The 24,539-nt window shown below is 37.1% G+C and overlaps 1 protein-coding gene and 1 long non-coding RNA gene across 2 annotated transcripts in view; one reads left to right on the top strand and one right to left on the bottom strand.

Annotated features, from left to right (window-relative positions):
• Positions 1–263: 263 nt before the first annotated feature.
• The window catches only part of LOC134362411 (uncharacterized), a 70,386-nt gene continuing 46,110 nt past the window's right edge, over positions 264–24,539 (bottom strand). Inside the window, exons 3-4 of the long non-coding RNA XR_010021625.1 lie at positions 20,263–20,341; positions 264–349 (exon numbers count right to left, since the gene is read on the bottom strand). This is a non-coding gene — a long non-coding RNA (uncharacterized LOC134362411). The remainder of the gene's footprint in view (positions 350–20,262; positions 20,342–24,539) is intronic.
• LOC134362937 (L-lactate dehydrogenase B chain-like) lies at positions 10,085–10,567 on the top strand. Its single transcript, XM_063078368.1, has one exon. It carries the CDS (start codon positions 10,085–10,087, stop codon positions 10,565–10,567), a length of 483 nt encoding a protein of 160 aa, XP_062934438.1.

The raw sequence follows: 24,539 nt of genomic DNA, 5'->3' as shown, positions 1-24,539 counted from the left end.
GACTTTTATATTCTGAACTCAGGAAGTCAACTCTGCAGGCAAAGGTTTATTTCAAAATAAGAATTGCATTGTACCAATAATATTATAATTTAAATCCATACTATTATGGACTACTTATTTATAAAATTCTAACTTGTATGGGTGGAAATCAAAGGTTCTCATAAAACTTGACAAGAAAACTATTGTTGCTTATTATATAATTGTGTGTCATTAAGAAAAATTGCTATTTTTTTTTTTTCAGAAAATTCTGAACTTACCTTCTTTGGAATTATATGTTTGTGCTCTACGTTCAAATGAAACTTATATTTGCCAAGTCCATGGTCCATATATTTGTCCAGTCCATGGGTTACTATCGGTTCAGAGAAAGTAAAATGAAATTTTGTCATGGGGATTATTAGAACAAACAGTATTATAAATTTTAACCACAACTCTTATGAAAATCTAGATGTTTTTTACCTGTAGCCAAATAAAGGTCAAGGTTAGTTAAGTATGCCCAAATTTTCTGCATCCAGAGACAGCTTTTTTTCCTAGTTCTATCATTAAAATAGTCACTTTTCAGTTATTTTCGTTCTATGTGTGATACTCTAGTTTACTTCTCATTTTGCATGGGGTTCCAGGGTTTTCTTCCTATCTCACATACATCAGTATATTATTAGTTGCCTCTTTGAAAAAAAAAACAGCTTCAATGCTTGTGTACCTTTATGGTTATACACATTTTCACAATTTTTGACCTCTGAGGATAACCCTCATTTTCTTACCAGACTAATATGTTTCATTTACATATATATGTACCGCATGTGTTACATATATAACATATAGACACATAACATATATTCATAAATGTAACACATACATACATACATATTAAAGTTAACTATCTTCTAATGTATTCTGTACTAGAAACAGTTCTATAATAAATTCCCTTTCCCATTTTTGCCAAAAGCAGATTTATAAAAGTTTCAAGTTTTTTAGAGATATTTGCAGTATAGATGAGATGTTAATTTATTTTGAAAATAACAAATAACAAGGTATTTTTTTAGCAAACACTTTTTGAGAACCTGTTATTGCAAGACGATATCTGGAGGCTGAAGATACAGTGGAGGGGAGATAAACACAATGCTCCACAAGGCTGACTGTCTAATAGATCATAGCTATTAAAATGATTACACAGAAAGAGGATTCTGATATCATAGTGATAAATCTAGCCAAGGTAAGGTACAGGGAAATGAAAGAACTGAATTGGGTCAAGAAACAAAAGGAACGTTTAAGCAGAGATGTGAAGCCTGATTAGGAGTTAGCCAATCAAACAGTGGGAAGGTTATAATTTATATATGAGAAACAATGAATGTAAATCTATTGATTTTGGTAGAAACTTGACAAGTTTAGGGCATTGAAATATAGGAAAATTGGTGGGTGATGAGAATAAAGCAATAGATAAGAGCCAGGTCCTTGATTTGTTGATTCTGCTCATTTTAATTATATAGAAGTTTAACCTTCATTCATATAATCATTTATTTATTCATACAGTCATCCATTGATGTAGTAATCAAGGGTTTACTGTGACCTTACTCAGTGTCAGGTACTCTTTAGGTTACAAATTACAGTGGTCAACAAGACTGAGGGAGTGTCTGCCATTAGAGAAATGAGTACAGGGGGACAGGGGAGATAGACTCTATACATATTAATAAATAGTATGATAGATTTCAACTATAACTCTCCTTCTGGTGCCATTGGTTTTGCCTATCAGAATAATAATTCTGGCAAAATGTTTCCACTAAAACCATGGGTCATACCTATGCCATACTTGTTAAATATTCTGAATATCTTTCATGTTCTTACTTCAAAGTGAATGTTATATTGCAGTAAATTTATTAAAAGCCTATTGCAGTGGATCAAAGGTGAGATTATGGAGTTTGGACTACAAAGTTGGCCTTATATGCATGAGAAGTCATATATGCATGAGAGGTGAGCAGCTTTAAGCATTATTTAGGAGGAAGAGTCAATAGAACTTGATAACATTAATTAGCAAGCAAATGTGAAATATGTGCCTGTTTTAGGAGAGCATCTGGTTTTGGACTTATACAGCTAGATGGCTGATGATACTAACTTAGAGAAGACTGGGATGTGATTGTTTTGGTGGAGAAGGTGTACTGTTTCGGATATGTTTGTTTGATTGTTTCTGAAATGCTTGTGGTATCTCATTGAAACCATTAATTAAATGGTTAGATTGAATAGAGAGACCTGAGTTTGGGATTATTCAATAAAGTAGTCAAAAATGACTATGAAAGACAATGAGATTTCTCAGGAGAGAATATGAAGAGTGGCTGGAAGAAGGCTTGAAGAAATCATGTTTAAATGGTAAGAATGATAGAAGAGCTGAGAAAGGCACTTGAGAAGGAAGGAAAGAGAAAGGTATGTTATCATAAGGCCAAGGAAAGAGAAACACGTAAGAAATAAAGACTGGTCAGCTGTCAAATTTGGGAGACAGGTCAAATAAAATAGGTGAGAACCTCACTGCATTGTCAGATCCTAAGAGCCCAGAAGGGCCACCAGATTGAAGTGAAGAGGCTGTTACTGTTGTGCTTTGCATTTTTTTTTAAATTAAAAAAGTTACTTAAAGCAAAATTGATTATACATATTTGTGAGGTACACAGCTGAATATCAATACCTGTGTCCAATGAATGAGGATAATTAGCATGCTCATTATCACAAAACATAAACATTCCTTGTGTCTATTAACCAATTTCTTGATAACCTCCTTCACTCTCCCTTTCCCACCTCTAGTAACCACAGCTCTGTTCTCTCCTGAAAGTTTAGCATATTATTGTCATTGTTGTTTCATTTATTTACTTATTTCCCACTTATTATCAAGGACATATGGTATTTCTCTTACTGTGCCTGGCTTATTTCCCTTAACAGAATTTTCTCCACGTTCATCTGGGTAAATGCGAATAGCAGAATTTCATTCTTTTTATGGCAGATTAGTATTTCATGAATATGTATACCACATTTTCCTTATCCAGTTGTCCATCGATGAACATTTACTTTGGCTCCATATCTTGACTGTTGTAATTAGAGCCTAGATAAACATGGGAGTGCAGGTATCCCTTCAGCATGGTGATTTCCATTCCCTTTGGTATATACCCAGTAGTGGGATTGCTGGATTATATGGTAGTTCTAACTGTTGTTGTTTGAGAAACCTCCATGCTGTTTTCCATAATGGCTGTACTAATTTACAGTTCCAGCAACAGTGTAGAAGAGTTCCCTGTTCTCCATATCTTTGCCAACATGTGTTATTCTCTGTCGTTTTGATAATAGTCTAGCTGGGGTGAGATGAGCTTACTGTGGTTTTGATTTCCACATCGCTGATGATTAGTGACATTGAGCATTTTTTCATATACTTGTTATCCATTTGTAGGCCTTCTTTTGAGAAATGTCTGTTCAGCTCCTTTGCCCATTTTTTAATTGGATTATTTGTTTATTTATTGTTATGTAAGCTCCTTCTATATTTTGTGCACTAATCACTTGTCAGATTTATAGTGTGCAAATATTGTCTCCTACTCTTGTCTTTCACTCTGTTGATTGTTTCCATTGCTGTGTGGAAGCTCCTTAGTTTGATATAATCCCATTTGTTTATTTTTTCTTTTATTGCTTGTGCTTTTGAGGTCTTATTCATGAAGTCTTTGCACAGTCTTACATCCTGAAGTGTTTCTATGTTATCTTCTAGTCGTTTTACTGTTTCAGGTCTTATATTTAAGTCTTTAATTCATTTTGAGATGAATCTGGTATATGGTGAGTTATACAGGTCTAGTATCAATCACATGGATATCTGTTTTTCCCAGCACCATTTACTGAAGAGGCTGTCCTTGCTCTGGTTATATGTTCTTGGTGATTTTGTCAAAGACCAGGTGGCTGTAAGCACCTGGATTGATTTCTGTGTTCTCACTTCTGTTCCATTGGACCATGTGTCTGTTTTTGTGCCAGTACCATGCTGTTTTGTTTACCATAGTTTTTTTTTTTTTTTATTAAGAGAATATTTTATTTTATTTTATTTTTTAAATTTTATTTTGTTGATATACATTGTGGCTGATTATTGCTCCCCATCACCAAAGCCTCCCTCCCTTCTCCCTCCCCCTCTCTCCCCCAACAATGTCCTTTCTGTTTGCTTGTCGTATCAACTTCAAGTAATTGTGGTTGTTATATCTTCTCCCCCCGCCCTGATTTGTGTGTGTGTGTGTGTGTGTGTGTGAATTTATATATTAATTTTTAGCTCCCACCAATAAGTGAGAACATGTGGTATTTCTCTTTCTGTGCCTGACTTGTTTCACTTAATATAATTCTCTCAAGGTCCATCCATGTTGTTGCAAATGGCAGCATTTCATTCGTTTTTATAGCTGAGTAGTATTCCATTGTGTAGATGTACCACATTTTCCGAATCCACTCATCTGATGATGGATATTTGGGCTGGTTCCAACTCTTGGCTATTGTAAAGAGTGCTGCGATGAACATTGGGGAACAGGTATACCTTCGACTTCATGATTTCCATTCCTCTGGGTATATTCCCAGTAGTGGGATAGCTGGGTCGTATGGTAGATCTATCTGCAATTGTTTGAGGAACCTCCATACCATTTTCCATAGAGGCTGCACCATTTTGCAGTCCCACCAACAATGTATGAGAGTTCCTTTTTCTCCGCAACCTCGCCAGCATTTATCGTTCATAGTCTTTTGGATTTTAGCCATCCTAACTGGGGTGAGATGGTATCTCAGTGTGGTTTTGATTTGCATTTCCCAGATGCTGAGTGATGTTGAGCATTTTTTCATATGTCTGTTGGCCATTTGTATATCTTCCTTAGAGAAATGCCTACTTAGCTCTTTTCCCATTTTTTAATTGGGTTGCTTGTTTTCTTCTTGTAAAGTTGTTTGAGTTCCTTATATATTCTGGATATTAAACCTTTGTCAGATGTATATTTTGCAAATATTTTCTTCCACTCTGTTGGTCGTCTTTTAACTCTGTTAATTGTTTCTTTGGCTGTGCAGAAGCTTTTTCGTTTGATATAATCCCATTTGTTTATTTTTCCTTTGGTTGCCTGTGCTTTTGGGGTCGTATTCATGAAGTCTGTGCCCAGTCCTATTTCCTGAAGAGTTTCTCCTATGTTTTTTTAAGAAGTTTTATTGTTTCAGGGTGTATATTTAAATCCTTAATCCATTTTGAGTTGATTTTAGTATATGGTGAGAGGTATGGATCTAGTTTCATTCTCCTGCATATGGATATCCAGTTATCCCAGCACCATTTGCTGAAGAGGCAGTCCCTTCCCCAGTGAATAGGCTTGGTGCCTTTGTCAAAGATCAGATGGCAGTAAGTGTGTGAGTTGATTTCTGGATTCTCTATTCTCTTCCATTGATCAGTGTGTCTGTTTTTATGCCAGTACCATACTGTTTTGTTTATTATAGATTTGTAGTATAGTTTAATGTCAGGTAGTGTTATGCCTCCAACTTTATTATTTTTGCTCAATGTTGCTTTGGCTATGCATGATCTTTTGTTATTCCATATAAATGTCTGGATAGTTCTTTCCATTTCTGAGAAAAATGTCATTGGAATTTTGATGGGGATTGCATTGAATTTGTATATCACTTTGGGTAGTATGGACATTTTCACTATGTTGATTCTTCCAATCCAAGAGCATGAGATATCTTTCCATCTTCTTGTATCCTCTCTAATTTCTCTCAGCAGTGGTTTGTAGTTCTCATTATAGAGATTTTTCACCTCCTTGGTTAACTCAATTCCTAAGTATTTTACTTTTTTGGTGGCTATTGTAAATGGGCAAGCTTTCCTAATTTCCCTTTCTGCATGTTCACTATTAGAGAATAGTAATGCTACTGATTTTTTGTGTGTTGATTTTGTATCCTGCTACTGTGCTAAAATCATTTATCAACTCCAAGAGAAAATAATAGTTTTAATAATGGTTTTTTTTAACCTAAGAGGGACAATGAGTATCAACATAAACAAAGACTAATTTAATTCTACATATAGTTACAAAGACCTAAGTTAAAAAATATAAATTCTATCACATGCTCTTTACTGGGTCAAAAAGAGATCTCAATGCTTTATATGTATTATTTTGTTTAACCTTCAAAACAACCTTCTCATGCAGATGATTTATAGGTGGCTTTTTCCAATAGAATGTCTGAAGGATGAACTTTCTATGAATTTTATCTCTAAACCAAATGTTTATTTTTATTTATTGTTTATTTATTACCACAATCGTGTCTTGAATGAAAGTTATATACCTGAACGTGAGTTCCTGTTCTTTTCCTGACAATATCAGGTAGGAGCTGACAACACAAGATAGGCGAGCTGTTATGAACTGAATGTTTGCATCCAAAATTCATACATTGAAATCTAGCCCCCACCCATGTGATGGTATTTGTAGGTGAGACCTATGGGAATAATCAGGTCATGAGACAGAGCCTTCATGAATGTGATTAATGCCTTTATAAATACAGTCTTGAGAGCCAGTTCACTCTCTTTCCCCCATCCGAGAATACAATTCAGAGTTGACCATCTGCAGCCCAAGGGGTCCTCACCAGCTATGGGTTAAATGTGCCCCCAAAAGTTCATGTATTGGAAACATGATACCCATTGTAACAGTCTTGAGAGAGGGAGAAATCAAATTATGGCATTTGAAAGGCAAAGCCTTTAAGAGGTGATTAGATTGTGAGGACTGTGCCCTCATGAATGGACTGATCCATTCATGGAGTAATGAGTGTGGTTCTGATGGCTACATAAGGAGAGCAAGTGAGCAGGTTAGCTCTGTCTCTTGCTCAGCCCATTCGAGCCATGTGACACCCTGCATGGCTGTAGAAGGCCCTCACCATATGTGTCCCCTGGACTTTGGACATCCCAGCCTCTAAAACTAGAAGGAATTAATTCCATTTCCTTATAAATTACCCAGTTTCAGATATATGTGTGTGTCTGTGTGTGTGTGTGTGTGTGTGTGTGTGTGTGTGTGTGTATAACAGATATTCTGTTATAAGCAACACAAATGGACTTATATATCACCAGAACCCAAGCATGCTGACACACTGCCATTAGACTCGCAGCCTCTAGAACTGTGGGAATTGAGTCTCCGTTGTCTATAAGCCACCCAGTCTATGGTGCTTTGTAACAGCAGCCTGAAGGATGAAGACCAGGAGCTAGCTACAGCCAGTTCTCTAGACGCATCAAAGTCTACTATATGAAGGAGCCAGCAAATGAGTTAAGTCTCTGTGGGATAGACGGGTCGCATTCTCTTCTTATATGTATGATCAGGTGAACATAACTGATTTTTATCAGGTGGGAAATATTTAGTTTTTCTTTGTTTCACTTTCCATTTATTTTATTTTTTCTAACCCATATATCTTGGTTTCTTCTACAGGTAGAAACTATTGTTACTAATCCCATTTTATAGATGAGAAAATAGAAATTCTAGGGGAGTTTAAGGTCACATAAATAATAAGTGGTGGAGCCGGGATATGGAACATCAATGACCACGGATTATCTGAAGAGACTAAAGAATAATGTAATTTTGTCCCATCAGAGTGGAGCTGGTATTCTAAGGAAACCTGACCACATTTTTGAGTATTTCCTCCTTGAGAAAGAATTGCGTGTGACTGTTGGAGTCCTACCAAATCTGTACTGGTTGGTGTAGAAGCACGTTAACTATATTTTTATTATGATAAAACAAACAAACAAAACACAGCATAACCACTATACTGAGTTGAAAAGTGTCTCCCCCAAATTCTTGTCCTTTCCAGAACCTCAGAATATGACTTGATTCAGAAATAAGGTAGTTGCAGATGTAACTATTTAAGATGATGTCATACTGCAGTTGGATGGGCCCTAATCCAGCATGACTCATGTCTATAAATGAAGAGAAAAAAAGAGACACAGAGAATAACACAGAGAGAAAACATCACATCAAGACAGAGGTGGAGACTGGAGAGATGTGTCTACAGTGTAAGGGATACCAAGGGTCGATGGCCACTACACAACCACCAGAAGCTAGGAGAAAAGCATAAATCATATTCTCCCCCAGACCCTCCAGCAGAAACCAAACCTGCTAACACCCTAATTTTATACTCTAACTTCCAGAACTGTGAGATAATAAATTTCTGTTGTTTTAAGCCACTCAGTTTGTTTACTGCTTTGTTACAGCTGCACTAGGAAAGTAGTACAACTAACCAAATGATTTCAAAAATTTGTTCACAAAAAAACCTGCACACAATAAAAAGAAATGAGCTGTTATGCCACAAAAAGGACACGGATAAATTTTAAATGCATATTGCTAAGTGAAAAAAGTCAGTTGGTATATTAGAAGCTACCTACTATCTATTTCCAACTATATGACATACTGGAAAAGGCATAATAACTCTGGTCAAAAACGTTTAGCTTCATATAGATACAGATGGTTGCGGAAAGAAATACAAGTATTTCTAGATACATGTGAATATACACAGGTTAGCGTATACATATATATTTCTTAGCTCTGTCAGTGGAGAGAGTCTACAAGCAACAACACTCCAGATCCTGGTTTGTAATACTATTTTTTCCGTAAAAGGAATTGGGATCTTTGGAGAAATCACTGATTCTATGACTTGGCAAGAAATATATAAGATGAGCCTGGAGCATTTTGTATTGTCAGAAAGTAAGAAAGTGCTAAAAAAAAAACAAAAAAAACAAAAAAAAAACCCAATGATATTGATATATCAAAGGGCCACAGGTGTCGCTAAAAGATGTTCCAGAGGACACAGTAGAGGAATTGGAACAACAAAATAAATGAATTAGTTTTGAATTATAATCCAAAGTATAAAATAAATATCCATGAATCCATACTGAAATAAATAAACCAGCAAATAAATAAATGTATAAAATTAATGAAGAGAAGAGACAAATCTTTCATGCAGAGGAATTACAAATTTAACAATTCTCATGGTGTATACCAATATTTGGAACTTTAGTTAGACTGCTGTATTAGTCTGTTTTCTGTTGTTTGTAACAGAATACCTGAAACTGGGTAATTCACAAAAATATTACATTTAGTTCTTACAGTTTTGCAGGCTGGGAGGCCCACAGTCCAGGGGATGCTGGTGAGGGCCTTCTGCTGGGTGGGAACTCTCTACAAGGTCCCACGGAGACCAGGATGTCACATGGTGAGAATGGGCTGAGCAAGAGAAACCTAACTTTCTCATTTGCCCTCCTTATAACACCATCAGAACCACACCCACTACTCCATAAATGGATCAATCCATTCATGAGGGCACAGTCCTCACAATCTAATCACCTCCTAAAGCCCCCACCTTTCACATACCATAATTGGATTTCCCATCCTCATAGCACTGTTACAATGGGGGTCAAACTTCATTGAGTTTGGGGGAAACATTCAATCGAAAGCAATTGCCAACCGGTATGTTATTTTTTGCCCTAGTTCCTACAGTCACTTCTTAATGTTGCTTACTCAGGGATTGTTAAGGCCTTTTGTGACTAACTTTACACAGCCCTCTATATGTACTTAATAAATATTTAGTAAGAGAATGAATGACTAATTGGATCAATGAGTGAATGAAGCCCCAAGTTACACATAATATGAGTTCAGGTATTAAATTTATAAACCAGAAACAATATTTTTGCTCTGAAGGGAAAAAAAAAATTAAAACGACCAAATTCCCTCAAATAATAAAAATAAAGGTAAATAGAAAAATGGAGATTTTGAAAACTATGTATTTTAGAATAAACAGACCTGGATGTGGGCAATACCTAAGTTTAAGATCTAGCCTAAATGCATAATAACTAATAGCTATTTAACCTTGAAGAGCTTTGGTTCTTTCCTTCCATGAAAGGGGAAAATAATTTTTACCCTCATAAAGCTACTACGAATATCGAATGTGCTCATAGATGTGAACATACTTTATAAAGCGAATGCATCATAGCAGGTCATTATCATTTGAATTTGGTGAAGTGGAAAAAGTGCTTGACTATGGGTAGACATTGGCTCCGTCTCAGGACTGTTTTACAGAGCTCTTCAGAGCCCTCTCTCTCCTGTGCACAATGGCAACTCTTAAGGAAAAACTCATTGCAGCAGTTGCAGAAGGGGAGGCAATGGTCCCAAACAATAAGATTACTGTAGTGGGTGTTGGACAAGTTGGCGTGGCGTGTGCTATCAGCATTCTGGGGGAGTCTCTGGCTGATGAATTTGCTGTTGTGAAAGTTTTGGAAGATAATCTCAAAGGAGAAATGATGGATGTGAAGCACGGGAGCTTATTACTTCAGACATCTAAAATTGTGGCAGATAAAGATTACTCTGTGACTGCCAATTCTAAGATTGTGGTGGTAACTGCGGAAGTCCGTCAGCAAGAGGGCAAGAGTCGTTTCTATCTGGTGCAGAGAAATGCTAATGTCTTCAAATTCATTATTCCTCAGATCATCAAGTACAGTCCTGATTGCATCGTAATTGTGGTTTCCAACCCAATATACATCTTTACATATGTTATTTGGAAACTAAGTGGATTATCAAAGCACCAAGTGATTTGAAGTGGGTGTAATCTGGATTCTGCTAGATTTTGTTGTTTTATGGCTGAAACACTTGACATTGATCCCAGCAGCTACCATGGATGGATTTGGGGATAACATACGACTCAAGTGTAGCTGTGTGAAGGGGAGTGAATGTGGCTGGTGTTTCTCTCCAGGAACTGAATCCAGAAGTGGGAATGGACAATGATGGTGTGAATTGGAAGGAAGGGTATTAAATGGTGGCTGAAAGTGCCTATGAAGTCATTAAGCTGAAGGGATACACCAACTGGGCAACTGGGTTAAACGTAGCTGATTTCATTGAATCCATGTTGAAAATTCTTTCCAGGATTCACTCAGTGTCAACAATGGTGAAGGGGACATATGCCATTGAGAATGAAGTCTTCCTGAGCCTTCCATGTGACCTCTATGCTTGGGGATTAACCAGTGTTATCACCCAGAACCTGAAAGATTATGAGGTTGCTCAGCTCAAGAAAAGTGCAGATACCTGTGGGACATCCAGAGGACCTAAAAGGCCGGTGACTACTGAATTCTAGGCTGGTAGAAATTTTATAACTACAATGTGATTAATCATGAGCTTTTGGGTTTTATCCGTGTACATGGATCCAGTTTGCTTTTATCTTCATTAATATGTAAATTTGGGCTCACAAAATCAAAGCCCAGGCTTGGAAAATGAGCTCTTAAACAAATAAAATTAATTATTGTAGTGTGAAAAAAGAAGTACTTGACTATGAATAGAAGACAATGCAAAGATTAAACAAACCCAGAAAGATGTTAACTAAAGAACTGTATTGAGAAAATACCACACAGATGAGCACACATATGCCTGTGAAGGCAGTAGGTCCATAGTAGCTTCTGACCGCCTTCTCATGGGTGGAGCTGAGCCTGGCAGTGTTGTACACTTGAGATATTGTGCATCACACCCCTACCAAAGTAAGACACTGTTTGGGGACAAAGGACAAGTAGCAGGCTTCCAGAATGTTCCAGCAGATGTGAGGACAAGTGACACTGTTAGGTCTAATGTCCATTATTCATCTCACTTGGATTTTTCTTTCAAGGAGGAAAAAAAAAACCACACACAAACGCACACACATCATTTCCCATTGTAGATGCAGATCATGAGAAAAGGTTTAATCATGTTTAACATGGCTCAGGTCAGTAATAAAAATTATCAAGGTTTGGGGGTGATAGGATTTGGGGAGTGGTTTCTGCTAAAGGATAGCTGCTAACGGTGTGTCCTGGGCATGGAGAAACAGGGAGCCCTTGAGTGAGCCCTTGCTATTCAGAATGTGTTCTGTCAAAGGGAATAACTTCAGTTTAGATGGAAAAAAAAATAGGAAAAACAATAAGTATAACAATAGAAAAAATGCTACTAAGTTCTTTACTAAATGCTGCTAAGTTCCAGATACTGTGCAAGGTGCCCCACTTAACTCGATGCTATCCACAGGGCAGGGCAGAATAAGGATCTAAATCATCATTTAAAGATGAAGAAACAAAAAGTGAGAGAGACTCTATAAAGCATGTCAAACATCACACAGTTAGTCACAGTCGGTGATAGAATCAAATATTCTTTCCACTGTACTGTACTGCCTCAAACATATTTTGAGAGGGTTGTTCAGCTATATTGTGACTACAGATCAGTCTTATATGCTAAAATTATAGCATGGTGGTAGGAGAGAATTAACATTTAGAGATCACGTACTATGTCCTAAATACATCGCATGCCTGTTTCCCATCTAATCCAGAGTCACTTTGGGGTACATGTCACTATATAATAAGTGTGTAAGTGTGTGTGTGTGTGTGTGTGTGTGTGTGTGTGTGTGTGTGTGTGTGTGTAATGGCACATGAGGAAGCTGAGTGTATTGTACTCTTTAAGAACATGCTCTGTTCTTCAGAACTTACCCTGCTTGGTAGGAAACAATTTATTTTTAGCTTCTGCCAAAAGCTAATTTAAATCATGTGGACGTTCTATTCTACTGATGCTCACTACAGCATGGAATCACTGAATTTTATCTTCATTGACTAAACCACGCTGATATATCTTCAGCTCTCTCTGGACAGTGATTTGACCTTCTGTGCCTATTGTATTTCTTCTCTGCACATGAATAATTCTATCTGAGCAAGTAGCTATTTCTCATAACCTTTCAATATCTTCATTTTCTTACAAATACATATGTGTTTTAGCCAACTTTTAGCATAATTATACGATAAACACTTCTTGCTATGTTGCTTACACATGCTGCTCTGCAGTGAGTGTCATTTTCCTGTTTCTCTTTGGCAAATAACACCTGCATTTGGCATTGTTGGGTTTTACTTTCTAAGTCTCATATAAGTGAACATACGAAAAGTACAAGTAATGATTTAAACAATTATATGAGAAAAAAATGCACTGATTTCCACAAGAGAAGATATATATATGCATGAACAAAGTAAAAAACAAAAGCAAAGTAAACACATGTAGATGCATATGTTGTTTTGGGAAATAATATGAAAACTTCCTAGGGGAATATGACAACTTATCCATGTATCCATTTGTTCTGGCCTCTTCACAGTACCTCAGGCACATCCACACAAGTCTACTTGAGAGATACATAAAATGTTCCTGCTGACTCCTTAACACCATCTTGGAAACACTTCTGGTTTGATGTCCTGTCCAATTGCTGCACATGGGTTTAGGACCCTGGCAACCTAGGGTAACAGGAAGGAGAAGTCAGCTGGAAGTAGGCTAAAACTGGAAGAACTGTGCCCACTGCAAATGTGAACTCAGAAGGGAAGCTCTTGCCAAAGTGACTGAGAGGCAGTAAAGAACTCTTCCAAATTCCAGAAGTGTCCTTGCAATATGACCCAGTCAGCAAACAGCAGGTACAAGCGGATGGGTGGTGATTGTAGAAATGATGGTTGAGAGATTTGCGTGACTGACCTAATAATTTGTTCCAGGTGAAAAAAAAGATGACTGTGTAGATCGGACATCTAGATCCCTGCAACACCACCCTGCCTAACAGAAAAGACAAAGTAACCTTGAACCTCACAGAGGTTACAGGAATCATATGATCTGATACAGTTTTTGAAGAAATCTATTTTCCTAGGCTACTCTCTGTTATAGAAAAAATACACAGCAGATTTGATTTTATGGTTCTGAAAAAGCATCTGGGACTGTGGAGAAATTAAAGTTTTGGGGGAGAAGAGGAGCCAAGCAGAACCCAGTTAGCAGTGGGACCCTAAGGAGAACCGTGATCCAGGTTATCCAGTAGTATGAAAAACCCAGGTGGTAGTTCAAATCTAGTGCTGGGCCAACACAGGAAAGAGGAAGGTAGAGGCAATTTATTTTTAAAAATGTATTGAAATCTGCTCTGTGTGAAGCACTGTCCTGGGGACAAATACTTCACTGTCCCAGAGAGATTCACTAGATATGGACACAAACACAGTAATAATAATTGAGTTCCCATCATGTGCTTAGTGTCTTACATGATTAAATCCAATTAATCTATGAGGAAATGCCAAGAGATAATCTGATACCCACCACCCTTTGACAGATAAAGAAACTGAGCCCTAAGAGGCTAAGTACTTGACTCCAGTTCCCCACGGTGGCAAGTGGTAGAAATACTTTCAAACCTGGCCAGTGTGCTTTTAGAGCTCATGCTCTTAACCACGATGCTGTACCTCCTCCAGTGCAAGGGAAACGTGCTAGGACAAAGGAAACACTGAGTGCCGCAGGAGCACAGAAGAGAGGAATTTTACCGTCTTTGGGTCATGGAAGAGTACACGAAGTAGCAGACACCTGCTGAAGCTGTGTGTGCATCTAGTTAGCAGCCAGCGGGACTCAGCCAAGCAGAAGTATGGCTGGATGAGGAAGACAATGTTCATCTACTTAGGCTGGAAGAGCAGCTTAATTGCACAACAACTGTTATCAACCAGCAGGGCCCATATGATGTCTGAGGATGAAGGAGGTAAGGGTGGCAGAAAGAAGATACCTTGAAGAAATTAATTTATCTTATGCAGCCCAGTGTTTTATAACTCGATCTTTCCCAATTGTGATCGCCACCTTTAAAATTTTTAAAAAAGAAAAGAAAAAAGAAAGTGGCTCTGAGTGTCTTTTAGGGCCCCCAAAGGGAAAACAAAGTATAATCTTGGTATATTTCCTGAACCTGGAAGCTGGCGGCATGAAGGCCCTTTGGCAAAGGAGAGCAATCGGGAATCTACCTTCAGGTTCCTGAGAAAGAATGACTCCCCAGCACCCTGCCATCAGGGTGAAGCGCCAAATCCTCAGTTTTATACTCAAGGGTCCTGCTCTTGGCTGTGGCTTCCAGTTCTCCTCTGCTCCATGGGAGCTGCGTCTCAGGCACGATTGTTACCATTTCCTGCAGCTTAATCCCCGATGCCTTTACGCACCGTGTCTCAGGCAGCTCTCCCAGTTACTTTATCTCAGTTTGTTCTGGCTGCTATAAACAAGTGTCATACACTGAGTTGTTTATAAATAACAAAAACTTAATTCTCACAGTTCTGGAGGCTGGAAGTCTGAGCTCAGGTGCCAGCAGCACGGTCGGGTTCTGGCAAGGACCGCCTTCTGTGTTGCAGAAGGCCGTCTTCTGGCTGTGTCCTCACATGATAAAAGGGGGAAGGCAGCTCTCTGAGATCCCTTTATAAGGACACTAATCCCATTCATGAGGACTCTACCCTCAGCCTAACCACCTTCCCAAATCCCCACCTCCTGATATCATCACCTTGGGGTTTGAATTTCAACATCTAAATTTCATGGGGACGCACACATTCAGTCTACAGCACTCACGCACAAGATGCTGGTTTTTGCTCACACACAATTACTGGACTCAAGTTCATGTGGCTGGTGAGGACGCTGAGACTCTATCTTGCTCTATTCACTGAGCGTGTGGTGCTGGTTTCACTACCCCAAATTGAACATCTTTGGCAGCAAATGTATAGTACTATCAATGTATTGTAAGCAAAATCATAATCACAGTAAAGGTCTAATCATTTCTCTTAAAGTGATTGTCTACAATTTAGAGAGAGAAAACCTGTCTGTGCAGCATCTCCTCTGAGTTTCTCACCAAACCATGTTTTCTGACCACCTGGAGGTCTGCCACTCACAAGTTTACCTGGCTTCTCCCTACCTCTGAAACTTGGCTCTACATCTTTCCTCTTTCTTGGAAATGTTTTCCATTTGTTTGTTTACATGTCTGCCTTTCCTACTGAATTCTGACCTTCTCAAGAGAGGAGAAATACACCATTCATGTGCATCTTTATCCCTACTTCCAGAAAAGTAGCCATCACAGGGCATAGCATACAGGTGGTCACCTGTATGCCTGACACTCACACTGCACACTGTTTTCTGTGTATCTGTGTTCTCTGTATTTAGTGTTTGTGACACTTTACTTTCCTCATCTATGCTATAAAAATAATAATCATGACCCCATAGCCTTTTGAGGATTTAATGAAATAATCCTTATAGGGTGGTAAGAGCATGCGTGGTACAACTGTTCCACAAGTTCTTCTTTGACTATAACTGCATTACCCTTTTGCACATGGGGATAGCAGATGTCAAGTAATAAAACCCTTTTGTGTCCATTCTTTTCTTTTACCTTCACCCCAATACCATGTGGGTTAGAAGAAGTGGGAATTTAACTTAGGCAACGAGAGGAATTCTAGGGAAGAAAGTGGGGAATGAACTTTTCATATGCTGCATCAAGTCTGGGACAGGGAAAATTTGCAAGTTAAATTATCAGTAGTTGGCATTTAGAAAGTACTCTGTAAACTACTCTCATGCCCTAACAACCTCCTCAAATCCCCACCTCCTAATACCATTACCTTCAGGGTTTGGATTTCAACATATAAATTTTGTGGAGATACAAACTTGCTAATATCCTATCCAGTTGCTTGCAGAAATTGTAATCAATACACATGTATAATATACTGTATATGTTTTATATATATATGTATATATACACACACACACATATACATATAAAATATGCAAAACATACACGTTTGTGTATTTGTACACAGATGACTGGGTAATGTTTGCGGAATTCAGTGTCAGACATTATTATGTGCTTTTTAAGAGATCAGGAATAGAGACAGAACAGTGGCCGTGTCAGATCCTGTAGAATCTCCAAGTATAATTACTGAGCAAGATTCTTTGCTCTTATATTCTTATAACAGTCCTTTGAACTAGCAACACTTTGAAAAACGCTGTCTCTGCCAGCCTTGTTTGGCCTCTGACTGACTGTCATCATCCTGAAAATTCCTACAGCATTTTATCTGATTTCCACACAGCCAACTATTTCATTAAGGACCTTCGTAATATAGCTTTATTTTTCTGGCTCTCCAGTAGGCACCTTAGTAGCATAAAGATCATGTGTTTTTGGTTTGTTTCTTGCCTAGCACCCTAGCTCAGCGCAGGGCATGCTGTAGAACCTTAATAATATTTCCCCAACCAATAGATTTTGGCCTATCAGTGCATCCATCATCTCGATTTTCTTTCTCAACTTACTGCTACTTTAAATCTATAGACTGTGGATACAGAGTCCTTTCTCTCTAAATTTCTCTGCTGGCAATTATACATCTGTGTTTTTTGGGGGGGGTAGCTCTGAGTAGTTCTTATAATTTATTTCCTAGTTTATTATTTATAAACTGTTCCTTTCTTCCCTCTGCTTTGACTCTGCAAGAAAAATTTTAAACTTAGATTGAAACCACAAAAAAAAAAAAAAATTGAAAAAGAGTTTTCACTCCCCTGAAGAGCTATTATTATTTTCGTTCATAATTATACTTACAGCATTGCTCATTGGGATAATTTTCCAATACCCACAAAAAACATTTTGTATAAGCATGGTTCTTGCTGTTAATGTACCACAGATTCCTGGGAAGAATGAAGCTATTGATTTGGTACATTTGAGTTTGTCGCCAGCTGGAAGAATTAGCTTCTGTTATATGTAGACTATATTTAATAGCTCATTGATGATTAGCTGAAATTTAAACTGGAATTGTTTTAAAATTATGAGTCACAAAGCAGATTGGGAAAAAATCGAAAGTCAAATTATCATACATTATTTATTTCTGACTTCCTTTAAACATTATAATTTCAAATGTAAATATATTAAGAATGACAGAAATGAGATTAGGGAACAAGAGGCTGTATGTTCTGTCCTGAATACAATAGGTACAGAGCAGACTGTAGAATATAGAATAGATCTCACAGGTGGATGCTGAAACTCTGGGCAAGTCAATCCTTTGGTCTTCAATTTAAATTCATGTACAATAAGGAAATAGGAAAATTCATCTGTATGCTTTTCTTTCTTCCTTCTCATTTTCTCTTCCCTTTCTATACTTTCTTCCTTCCTTCTGTAACCACTATGTTAATATGACTCATAAAACATAACAAAACACAGCTTTATTTCTTCTCCCACTATTTATTTATTATTGAAGTTTATTTTTTTATTTTTATTCTTAAACCACTTTATTGAAGTATACTCGACACAGAAAACCTGTGCATATTTCAGGTATGCAACTTATTGATTTTGTAAATAGCCATTTTAATCATTTTTAAACATTCAATGGTGTGGAATTACTCACATTCACAATGCTGTGTGACTACCCCCTCTACTTCCAAAACTTTTTGTCATTCTAAACATAAACTCTGTACCCATTAAGAAATGACTTCCTTCTACCCAGTTTCTGATAACCTCCAGTCTACTGTTTCTGAATTTTTTTAAAAATTTATTTTTTAATGGACTCATGATGATTGTGTGTGTGTGTGTATGCATATGGAGTATAATGTGATATTTGGGTACACTTATACAGTGTACAATTATATCAAGGTATTTAGCATATTCATCACCTCAAACATTTATCACCTCTGTGTTGGGAACATTCAAAATCCTCTGAACTAGCTACTTGAGGTTATATAGGCATTTGTTGTTGACCGTAGTCTCCCTACATTGCTATAGAACACTGGATCTTATTATTTCTGTCTTTCTAAAATTTTGTCTCCATTGACCAACCTCTGCCCTTCCTCCCACCTTACCAGTCTCTAGTAGTCATTATTCTGTTCTCTACTTACTTCTGTAGTATCAGCTCTTTTAGCTCATAAATACGTATGAGTGAGAACATGTGGTATTCCTCTTTCTGTGCTTGGCCTATTTCACTTAAAGTTGTTTTCTCCAAGCCCATCCATGTTGCTGTGAATGGCAGAATTTCATTATATTTTTTTTATGACTGAGTACTATTTCATTGTGTACATATACCGTATTTTCTTTATGCAATCTGTTGATGAATGTTTAGTTTGCTTCTGCATCTTGGCTATTATGGATATAGCTGTGATCAACAAGGGAGTGCAGGTGTCCCTTCAACATGATGATTTCCTTTCCTTTGGGTGTATACCCAGTAGTAGGATTTCTGGACTGTACAGAAGTCCTATCTACAGTAATTTGAGAAACTTCTGTACTGTTTCCCATAATGGCTGTACTAATTTACATTCCCACCAACAATTAATGAATTCTCCTTTCTCTGCATCTTCACCAGCATTTATTTCTGTCTTTTGGTTAATAACGATTCTAACAGGGGCAAGATGATATCTCATTGTTGTTTCAATTTGCATTTATCTGATGATTAGTGATGAGCATTTTTTCATATACTCCTTGGCCATTTGTATGTATTCTTTTGAGAAATGTCTGTTTAGCTCATTTGCCCATTTTGTAATCAAATTATTTGTTTTTTCCTATTGAGTTGTCTGGGTTCTTTGGATGTTCTGGATATTAATCCCTTGTCAGATGCACAGTTTGCAAATATTTTCTCCCATTTTGCAGATTGTCTCTTCACTCTTTGGATTGCTTACTTCAGATGCTTCTTCTTTCTTGATCCTAAGCATTCATCCTCAGATTCTCCTTGAGGTATTCTAGACCCTTCTGGATGGCTCTTTGACAGGACCTAAGAGGACTCCATGCCAGCTCTCTCTCTTTCTTAGTGTAGATGAGCCTAGGAAACACTCACGTCCCCTGGAGCCCACAGTTCTGTAAGTGTGGATAGATCCCAGAGCAGTTGCTTCTGTTTGCTTCCAAAGACTGCCTTAATTTGGGGTTTTAATCAAGCACCATTTTGGAATATCTTAAGAGTACATTTTAAGTTCTCTTAGTGGTCTCTCAGAAGCCCCTTACTAAGGTTGAAGTGAAGGACGTGGCAGCCTCTTAGACTACACAGTGTGGCAACACCTCTCTCCTAGGACACCTGTGCACATATTCCCTATCTTTCCCCACTCGGATCCTATTTAATAATTGATGGGAAGATGTCTAGTAATGTCTAGGAAATATATCTGAAGATTTTCTGCCTTATATGTATAGTAATCGGATTTTAAAATTTTTTACACAGGATATCTTGGTAGCTTGGGGATACGTCAGTTTAAATATCCTGTTAAAATCTCATCTTATTTCCTGGATATATCTTGATATAAAAAGAAAAAAAAGAAAGAGAAAAAAGAATGTTTTGTGGTACATGAAAAATATGTGAAATTCAAATTTCTATAACCATTAATATATTCTGATGGAAACACAGCCATGTTCTTTTCTTTACATGATGTCTATGGCTACTTTCAGGTAACAACACCAAAGTTTAGTTGAGACAGAAAGCTTATGGCCTGTAAAGCCAAAAATATTTATTATCTGGCCACTTACAGAAAAAAGAAAATCGCCTACCCCGATGTAAAATATTGAAGTTGAAGTCCTTACAAAGAAATGTCTTCGACAAAGTTGAAGATTGATTCTGTTAATATTCCTGTTGGGGAAAATATAATAGTTACAAACTGGATGGAGTTTCAAACAGGAAATATAATAAAGAGGTAAGCCAAAGGAAAAGTGATTATTATAATGAGGGATTAATTCAGCAACCCTAATTAATCAAGAATCAAAATATAAGGATAAAAAAAGGAGCATGTCCTTGTCATCTGTAACATTCTAAGATTCTGAAAACATGTTGATATGGGACATTTACAAGTTGTTTAATAAATAACTAATTAAAGTTGTTATTTATTACTTGTTTTCCTAAAAGGAAAAAAAAAAGGGATTTTCCCTGATCTCCCATAGTCTCTCAATTGGTCTTTTTATATGATTTTATATACATTTTAAAATTATGATGGAACGGAATTCCCAGTTCTGAGGTCAATTTTGGAGATTTTATCATCTTCTTTGGTGTTTTGTCAATATATCAAAACATCATAGTTTCTTTACTGTGGGCCATACAGAAATATCTCAAAATTTATTTTCCATGTTAAACATTTTTTATGACCATTTGCCAATTTTGATTTCTGGAAAAGGATTGAAAAAGATACAGAATATCTAAATTTTATTCATTTTTTGTGAAACGTCAAAAGTAATAAATATGACATCATTGGGTTTTATCTGATATCTTTAGAAATATGTGGGTTAGATACCAGAAAATTAATTCAGCAAACATTTACTTTTTATTTCTTCTGTATTTTAGCATATTTGTTGACACTACAAAGCTGAACAAGAAGTGGTACCTGTGTTATGCACATCGTTCTGGCTTAAGCAGGGGTTTTATAGTTACCTATTATAGCACTCCATCATGAAGTACTTCAACCAAGGATAAAGTATTGATTAGGGCCGAGCCTGTGGCGCACTCGGTAGAGTGCGGCGCTGGGAGCGCCGCGACGCTCCCGCCGCGGGTTCGGATCCTATATAGGAATGACCGGTGCACTCACTGGCTGAGTGCCTGTCACGAAAAACCAACAACAACAACAACAACAAAAGAAATAGAAAAACTAACAGCACATTTACTGAAGATGAACAAAATGCATTTAACCTTGAGGTTAGTGATTTGAGTTAATTCCATTGGCTTTGGTGCTTTTAACAAGTTCAGCTCATTTCAATTTAACAGCCTGTAATATCCCAAACACTGTGGAAATTGAAGAACGTCCATGGACTCCACTCCCCAGGAGCTCATAGTCTGCTGAACCTGTCTTCCAGAGGCTATCAGGATCCATTATGCTGGATAGATCAGACTGGCCTTGCTGGACTAAGCACAGAACCACCAATCAAAACCTTACACAAAATTACATGTAAACATTTCACAGTGTAATACAGAAATACCAAAAACTGTTTTTTGTTTGAATTGTACTTATGTTAGCTCTGCATAGTACACTATCTCATTCAAAGCGTAATCTTAGGTCTGCAATTAGATGTGCACTTTAAACATTTGATAAATTAAAATTAAAAAGCAAATTGGCTAAGACTTAAATGTAGAATTTACTGTACAAATTTTATCTTCTGAATCTATGTAAAAGAAAACAGGTGAAAAATTTTAAGCAAATAACCTAAATGTTTGATATTTAATGATGGGTTATTTTGCTGATTATTGGTTCAACTGGAACCTTTCAATTTGGTAATATGTATTAAGAATATTCAATACTTCAACTCACCTCTTGAAACCTACCCTGAACAAGTAATCTAAAGTACCTGACAATATTTATGTACATTTTCATTATAATATGTGAAAATAAACTAGACAAATTTTAAACAAGAAAAATAAAAGAGAAAAAGAAACCAAATTTATAGTAGTAGTATGCAAATATAAATTATAATTTATCTGAGTATGTATTCATTACAATTTTAACTAAAGATTGCAACATTATCAAGCATTTTCTGTCTCCCCAGTCTTCCCATTCACAGCTCTTGACCAGGAAGGCCTTTCCTTTCCCTCAGCTCCAGTAGACTTAGACTCCCTCGGTCCTCTGGGCCCCGACCTCCCTCTTGCCCCTGCTCCTGAGAAATCCTGATGGCCTAAGCACAAAGGCCCCTTCTCTCCCTCTTCTTACATCATTTACTTTAGAAAACTTATGATTATAAATTCTTTCTCTGTCCCTTTAAGTTATAAATCTTTCTAAAAGCCTCTTGCCAGTTTTACAACCTGAGGCTGCCTTTCTCAAGGACCCAGGAGCCATCCCTTTGAAATGTCATCCTCAAGGGAGACAGAGTCCTTGTCTCCCAGTCTCTGTGGGAGGGTAGGAGACTCACTCTGGTGGACACCTTGCTCCAAGTTGTAAAACCACCTCCTGTCATGAAGATATGAACAGGTTTCCTTTTCCTTTCAGGAACGCCACTTAGCGAACACACGTGGCCCTTGTGTGACCCCAGCCCTCAACCCCAGCTCTTAAACACTCTCCAGACCTTAGTTTCAGAAGAGTCGAGTTCACGCTGAGTCTGGTCTCACTCCCCTGTGGCTATATCCTTAAATAAACTCTTGTCGTATTTGTCTGTTTAACTTTGTCCAGTGTGATTTTTGCTTTGTTAATCTATAAAATTTCCTAATTATTCCCATAATATCTTATCACTTATCTATATTTTTTTTTTCAGTTTTGTAAAATTCAAAATAATGAACCTATCTTTGAATTGTTTGTTCTAATTTAGTCACATTCATTCTCTTTTAAGTGAATACCAATATTAGGAAGTTTTTATGCAATGGATTCAAACACATTCACAGATTTTAATACAATTTTAATAAAAATTTCTTCAATTCCCTTTTAGCTTAATTCTCTAATCACTCTGTATATCAAGTAACACCTGTGGACTTTTTAAACTTACACAGGAATACCAGCAGATTGTTTTATAGTCATAGTCCTTTATTTAGGTATTTCTATCCATATCATTACCTAAAAACAAAAAAAAAACAAAAATGAAAACAACAAACAAAAAAATACCCCTTACACGAGGAATAAATATAACTACAAATTAACAACTAGAAAAAAATAACATTAATGTACAAAATTCCTGATATTAAGGGGTGACTGAACTAGAGATAAAAGAGAAAAACCATTCAAGTCATGGGATTTCAACTTTGAAAGAACATGAGATGAAGCTGAAATTTCAGCACATGGCAAAAGCTGAAATTAAGATCATTACTATGACTGTTCCAACGTTGACCTATTAATGATACTCACGGAAAGAAAACCCTGAAGCCTATGACCTTTGTACCATATTATTTTTACAAATATTTTACTCCCAAAACACATCTAATGAAGCCACTTTAATAAAAGTAATAAAAATGTACATGCTTCCTAAAACCTTCTCATGGGGAAAATTAGGACCTCATTTAAGACATCAAAACACAATGTGGTTATTGTCACTGCTCATTCTCTGTAAGGACCACTGTCATTCTCAGGGCAATTTCAATAAACATAATAAAATATTCATCCATACGTTACCTCCACTGCATTTTTTAGACTGAGACATCTGGAAATCCTCCGCACCCCCCATCTTATCTCTTTAATCCCCTCTCTTTCATCCATTCTTGACATTACATTGAAATGGCGCGTTGTTTCTCCTCTTTTCTCCCGGGTGGATTCCAAATTATTGGCAATTTATTAATGTGCAAAGCACTTTACTAGGTGCTGCATCAAAAAGAGTAAATTAGATGCAGAGACAGCCCTCATGAACCTGACCATCTCAAAGGACCATCAGTATTTATGCAGATAATTATATAGGTGATTTAGTTATAATTATAATAAGGTGTATAAAATAAGAGTGTGGACACAGCTTTGTGTCACTGAAGTGCAAACTATAACTCAGCAGGTGGTGGGAGAAATCCTCTGGGGAGTGAGAATTTTGAAGTCTTGAAAACTGACAATAGGATAAAGGAAGCATGTGGGGCAAGTCCAGAAAGGACCAGGGGTTCAAGTTCATTGAGAAGGGAAGACGGTCCTTGAAGCACCAGGGAAAGAAGGTCAACAAAACCAGAATTAAACAGACAGGGAGGCCGGGAGATGCAGTGAGCGAAAGCGGTCAGAAGAGAACAGATGAAGGAGGTTTTTCACTACGTAAAAGACTTTGGATTTGCTGTAAGAGCAGTTGAAAGTTATAATCCAGAATGATGTGGAAAGTGTTGGGCTGAAGGATGCATGCCCGGTATTTCTTCTTCTTCTTCTTTTCTTTCTTTCCTTCTCTCTTTCTTTCTTTCT

This window comes from Cynocephalus volans, chromosome 14, assembly GCF_027409185.1.
Source record: "Cynocephalus volans isolate mCynVol1 chromosome 14, mCynVol1.pri, whole genome shotgun sequence".
Lineage (NCBI taxonomy): Eukaryota > Metazoa > Chordata > Mammalia > Dermoptera > Cynocephalidae > Cynocephalus > Cynocephalus volans.
Note: the sequence above shows the minus strand (reverse complement) of the source record. Positions and strands in the feature narration are given on the sequence as shown.